This window comes from Hirundo rustica (assembly GCF_015227805.2).
Source record: "Hirundo rustica isolate bHirRus1 chromosome 29 unlocalized genomic scaffold, bHirRus1.pri.v3 SUPER_29_unloc_BUSCO_136144at7742, whole genome shotgun sequence".
NCBI lineage: Eukaryota > Metazoa > Chordata > Aves > Passeriformes > Hirundinidae > Hirundo > Hirundo rustica.
Genome location: NW_026690188.1, coordinates 79,083 through 85,522, shown reverse-complemented (window position 1 = coordinate 85,522; position 6,440 = coordinate 79,083). Strand labels below are relative to the sequence as shown.

General features: G+C 52.6%; 1 protein-coding gene across 1 annotated transcript; it reads right to left on the bottom strand.

Moving 5' to 3' along the window:
* Positions 1-5,614: 5,614 nt before the first annotated feature.
* On the bottom strand, positions 5,615-6,214 carry LOC120747575 (proline-rich protein 9-like). Its single transcript, XM_040053583.1, has 2 exons — positions 5,819-6,214; positions 5,615-5,731 (listed from the first exon to the last, which is right to left on the bottom strand). Exons 1-2 carry the CDS (start codon positions 6,212-6,214, stop codon positions 5,615-5,617), a joined length of 513 nt encoding a protein of 170 aa, XP_039909517.1.
* Positions 6,215-6,440: the final 226 nt, after the last annotated feature.

Here is a 6,440-nt window from a genome sequence, read left to right as displayed (position 1 = left end):
TGGCCTGGCCTTTGGAGGCCGGGCTTTCCTTGGCCCCCTTGGGCACGGCTCCGCATTTCTGCAGGCACTGCGCCGGGATCTGCTGCGGCTGCTTCTGCTGCTGGGACATCCTGGATCCGCCTGGAATTCACAATCCGCCGGGGTTCTCACTCGGGATTCGCCTCCTCGGGGGCGTCGAGGCTGCCCCAGGCCGTGCCCCAGTTTTCCCCACCGCGGATTTAGATTTAATCCCGGGCCCAAAGCGAGGAAGCTGCCGGGATTAAATCCCCGAGGGTGCTGCAGCTCAGAGCGGGTTTTGGGGAGCTCAGCTTCCTGCCCCTTGTAGGGTTTGTTTTTTTGGGATCCCAGCCCATTCCCTGTGGGATCGGGGAATAGCTGTGCCTAGAACGGGGATCAGGGGTGAAACCCAGCCTAGCAAAGCCGGGAGGGGGCTGCAGAGCCGGGGGGGAGACAAACGGCGCCGCGCGTTTTCCTTCCCTCCTTCCCTCCTTCCCTCCTTCCCTCCGCTCCTTCTCCTCCTGGGAATCGCGACTTTAAAAAGATCGGGGGAAAAAATACGTGGGTTTGGAGGAAAGCTGAGCTCGAGGAGAAGCTCCAAGAAAAGCAGCCAAAGGGGAGAGGAAAAGCGGGAAAATCTCGGGATTGGGAGCTTTGACAGGGAAAAATCCTTCGGTAACGATCCCGGCGTTGGACACCAAGCCCAATATTTGATAATGTTCCCAGTATTTGATAACATTCCCAATATTTGATAACTTTCCCAGTATTTGATAACTTTCCCAGTATCTGACACCAATTTTTGGAGCCACCACGTCTCTCCTCATCTCCCCGAGACCCCCAGAGCAGGAGCCAGGCCTGGGGCCTGGGAATTCAGGTGGATCCAGGATCTTCCACCCCTGCCCACGGATGCCAACCTTGGGTTATCCATGGGATCCTTATCGGTCTGGGAGATATTACCAGATACTGGGAATGTTACCAAATACTGGGAATGTTATCAAATACTGGGAATGTTATCAAATACTGGGAATGTTATCAAATATTGGGCTTGGTGTCCAACGCCGGGATCGTTACCAAAGGATTTTTCCCTGTCAAAGCTCCCAATCCCAAGATTTTCCCATTTTTCCTCTCCTCTTTGGCTGCTTTTCTTGGAGCTTCTCCTCGAGCTCAGCTTTCCTCCAAACCCATATTTTTTAAAGTCGCGATTCCCAGGAGGAGAAGGAGCGGAGGGAAGGAGGGAAGGAAAACGCGCGGCGCCGTTTGTCTCCCCCCCAGCTCTGCAGCCCCTTCCCGGCTTTGCTAGGCTGGGTTTCACCCCTGATCCCCGTTCTAGGCACAGCTATTCCCCGATCCCACAGGGAATGGGCTGGGATCCCAAAAAAACAAACCCTACAAGGGGCGGGAAGCTGAGCTCCCCAAAAACCCGCTCTGAGCTGCAGCACCCTCGGGGATTTAATCCCGGCAGCTTCCTCGCTTTGCTAGGCTGGGTTTTACCCCTGATCCCCGTTCTAGGACCGGAAGAATCCCAAACCTCTGGCCCGGAATTCCGTCATTTCCACCTGCTGCAGGTGGAATTTCTGGGGGAGGCAGCCCCAGGCTGGGAAAGCCGAGGGCCCCAAACCCCGAGTTTCCCGGGCGCAGCCCCGGGGCCGGGCAGGGGAGGACTCACCGGGAGCGTCCTGCTGGAGGAGCGAGCTCAGGAGCGGGCGCGGAGCTCCCGGCGGAGCGCGTTTTATATCCCAGCCGCTCCGGAATAAACTCGGTGACCAGAATCTTTCACAACCGGGACCGGCTCCGCTCCCACCTCCTGGAGCTGGGTCAAAACCCGGGAGAGATTTCCATCCCGTCCCGGCCCCGGGGGATCGGGGCGCGGCACAGCCGGGATAATTCCCTCGGGAATATTTCATTAATGACCGGCTGGTATTTTATCCCTTGTTTTAAATAGATTGCTGATAATGTGTTCCTATAGCAATATAAATTTTTTTACTATTTTTATATTGATAATAAATATAAATGAATCCATTTTAGTATTTTATTGTTTATTTAAATTACATATATAATTTATAAATATATTTTAATAATATAATATAACATAACATGACAAACATAACATTATAAAATTATATAAAATGATATAAAGTGATATAAAATAATATAATATAATATAATATAATATAATATATTACATTACATTACATTATAGTCTAGTCTAGTATTATATAGTATTATATAATAAAATATAGAAACACCTTCCTTTTAAAATAGAATTGATTGTTTATTTAATTTATTATTTATTCATTTAATTAGTAATAATTTTTCTATATCTGATTAATAATTTTCTAGCAATTCACTAATAATTTGTTGAAAATTTATTAACAATTTATTATCAATTATTAGTATTTTGCCCCATCCCGGGCAGAGATCCCACAAAAAACCAGGAGCTGGGATCGCTCGCATCCACTCGGGAATGAGTTTTAGGGGGAATTTTGGCTGCAGAGCGCCCGGAGCGATCTCCAGAATTCCCAGTGGGATTGGGAATCTCCCCCAGCTCCTGGGATCCCGGTTTGGAACGGGATTTTGCCGTTTCCCACCCCCAAAACAGGGATGAAACTTTTCCCTCCCCACCCATAAGAAATCAGGAGGATGTTCCGGGCTCCTCCTCCTCCACCCTGATGAAATATCCCCAATTTATTGCAAATATCCCGGGAATCCCAGCAATTCCCGGCGCTGACCACAGCCGGCGCGTCAGGCCTTGGCCTCCGGATTTCCCGGGCGCTCCCGTGATCCCTGTTCCCAGGGAAAATGGAAAAATTCCAGTGGCTGACACGGGCGGGATGAGGACCCTCCGGAGCCGGGCGGCTCACGGAGGAGCTCCACGTGATTCCCGGTTTAAACCTTGCTTTTCCCAGGATTCGCAGCCGGAACCTTCCCCAGGCCCCACAGAGGCGGCAATTCCAGAGCCCGGATCCCCGAAGGTTCGGAGGGATCTGGGGCGCAAATTCCTCGTTTCCCCGTCCGTTTTCCCGGGAATGCCCAGCCGGGTGTGTCCGAGTGCAGGGCTCGTGGATTTTCCCAGATTCCCCACTAAAACCTTTTCCGTGCCCCCGAAATTCCGCCCCAGCAGCGGCGCCTCGGAGGCAGAGCTCGGCTCCTCGGAGATCGGTGTTCCTGGCGGGGAATTTCAGGTGCAAATTCCTCATTTCCCCACATCCGTTTTCACGGAATTCTGGGCCCCGGAGAATTCCTCCTCTCCCCATCCATCTTTTTGGGGAGGGAATTCCTGCTCCTTGCTTTGCTCAGGTGTGCTCAGGTGTGCTCAGGTGTGCTCAGGTGTGCTCCTTGCTTTGCTCAGGTGTGCTCTTTGCTTTGCTCAGGTGTGCTCAGGTGTGTTCAGCTGTGTTCAGCTGTGCTCAGGTGTGCTCCTTGCTTTGCTCAGGTGTGCTCAGGTGTGCTCAGGTGTGTTCAGGCCTGTTCAGATGTGCTCAGGTGTGCTCAGGTGTGCTCCTTGCTTTGCTCAGGTGTGCTCAGGTGTGCTCAGGTGTGCTCCTTGCTTTGCTCAGGTGTGCTCAGGCATGTTCAGACATGCTCAGGTGTGCTCCTTGCTTTGCTCAGGTGTGCTCAGGTGTGCTCAGCTGTGCTCAGGTGTGCTCCTTGCTTTGCTCAGGTGTGCTCAGGTGTGCTCAGGTGTGTTCAGGCCTGTTCAGATGTGCTCAGGTGTGCTCAGGTGTGCTCAGGTGTGCCCAGCTGTGCCCAGGTGCCTTCCCCAGACACATTTTTGGGATTTCTTTCCTCCCTCCCATCATCCCGGTCTGAGGGTGTCACCTCTCTGTGCCCCCTTTTGCCGTCACCTCTCTGCGGGTGTCACCTCTCTGCGGGTGTCACCTCTCTGCGGGTGTCACCTCGCTGCGGGTGTCACCTGCCGCTGCGCTCCCCACCCTCGGGAAAGGCGATGTGGAAACGCCGCCGCCGGCACGCCCCGAACGCGAATCTCTCCTCGCACCCTTGCCCTAATGAGGGGGTAGGAGCCGAGGATTTCGGCATTCCCAGACACGGGAATGGCGCGGCCGGCGCCGAGCCAGGGGCGGGGAAAGGCAAAGCCGGGACACGGGGGAGCGTCGCCTCCCAAATTCGGGGTTTTTTCATGGGTTTAACTCCCTCTCAGCTTCGAAATTTGGGGGGTTTCATGGGTTTAACCCCCTCTTACCTCTGAAATTTGGGGTTTTTTCATGGGTTTAATTCCCTGCTACATCGCAATTTTGGGTTTTTTTTTTTAATGGGTTTAACTCCTTCCTACAGCACAATTTGGGTTTTTTTAATGGGTTTTTTCATGGGTTTAACTCCCTCCTACCTCCTGGAAATTTGGGGTTTTTTTCACAGATTTAACTCCCTCCTACCCCAAAATTTGGGGTTTTTTTATGGGTTTAGCTCCCTCTTACCTCTGAAATTTGTTTTTTTAATGGCCTTAACTCCCTCCTACCTTTGAAATTTGGATTTTTTTATGGGTTTAACTCCTTCCTACCTCCGAAATTTGGGGGGTTTTATGGGTTTAACTCCTTCCTACCTCTGAAATTTGGGGTTTTTTCATGGATTTAATTCCCTGCTGCATCGCGAATTTGGGGGTTTTTATGGGTTTAACTCCTTCCTACCTCTGAAATTTTGGTGTTTTTTTTTAATGGGTTTAACTCCTTCCTACCTCTGAATTTTTGGGGCTTTTGTGGGTTTAATTCCTTGCTACATCGCAACTTTGGGGTTTTTTTCATGGGTTTAAGTCCCTCTTACCTCTGAAATTTTGGCGTGCTTTTTTATGGGTTTAACTCCCTCCTACTTCTGAATTTGGGGGTTTTTTTATGGGTTTAACTCCCTCCGGACAGCCTCAAGCTTATCCAGAATAAAGGAGCATTTATATTTATTTAAAATTGCGCCTTCCCGATGTTCAGTTCCCTCTTCATTAACTTAAGGCTTTCTCCCCCTTAAATTCCCCTCCCAGCCATTCCCAGGATTTGACCGCAAAATCCCAAGCAGTGGAGAGCGGAATTCCATCTGAAAATCAAATTCCTGTCGGTTTTTAATAACTTAATAATTTTTAAAAATTGATAATTTTTTCAAGCGACCCTCAGACAGGAGCTGACCAGACGATGATTTCCTTGTGGGATTAGAAGGAATTTCTCTGTATTAATATTTTTTTTTTAAACTTCAGGCACAAACCCCTCCCCAGCCACTTTGGAGAGAGGAAATTGAGGGAGATTTTTTGCGGAGGGGGGAGGTGGAAACGGGGAGAAGAAAGACAAAAGACGCCTGGGTGCCATCGACGGCCGTATTTTTTTATTGCTGCACGGGGAATTCACGAGGCTGAGAAGAGACAAGAGGAGAAGGGAAGGGGAAAAAGCGTCGGCGTCTCCCGCCACCGCCGCCGGCAGCTCTTCCCGAGATCCCCGACGCGAAAACATCGGGAAAAAACCCCGGCGGGGCAGGAGCGGGAGTGGAAACGCGGGGAGCACTCAGAGAGGAGACATTTTCCCAGGACGAAAACGCGGGACGATCGGAGCGGGAGAAGCCTCGTCGGGTCACCGGTCACCGGAGCCGCGGGGCGCCGGGATCGGGATCGGGATCGGGATCGGGATCAGCAGGGCTTCAGGCACACGGTCTCGCAGGACTCCACGCACTTGGTGGTGCAAACCTGGTCCTGGCACTGCTCCACGCATTTGGTGACGCAGGGCTCGGGGCACTGGGCGGGACAGGCGTCGACGCATTGCGGGGCGCAGGAGCTGGCGCAGCATTGGGCGGGACAGACGTCGACGCATTGTGGGGCGCAGGAGCTGGCGCATTGGGTGGCGCAGGGCTCCGGGCACTGGGTGACGCAGCTGGTGGCGCATTGGGTGGCGCAGGGCGTCTGGCAGACCTCGACGCATTGGGTGGCGCAGGGCGTCTGGCAGACCTCGACGCATTGGGAGGCGCACGGGGCCTGGCAGACCTCGACGCATTGGGAGGCGCACGGGGCCTGGCAGACCTCGACGCATTGGGTGGCGCACGGCGCCTGGCAGACCTCGACGCATTGGGAGGCGCATGGGGTCTGGCAGACCTCGACGCATTGGGTGGCGCACGGCGCCTGGCAGACCTCGACGCATTTTGCGGCGCATGGCTGCGGGCACTTGGCGCATTTCTGCGCCAGGAAGGCGGGCGGCAGGCAGGGCTGCTTGCACTGCTCGTAGTAGTAGGACATCCTTGGGGAGAGCTGGGGAAAAAGCTGGGAAAAAACTGGGAAAAAAGCTGGGAGAGAGACAAAAAATAAAATTATCAGGATATCAGCCTGCGAGTACCGAAGCGCGACTCGCGGTGCGAGGCCTCGTGTTGGGCTGAGGGAAGGAATTTGAGGGAATTTAAGGAATCTGAGGGATTTTAAGGAATTTGAGGGAATTTGAGGAGTTTAAGGAATTTAAGGAATTTAA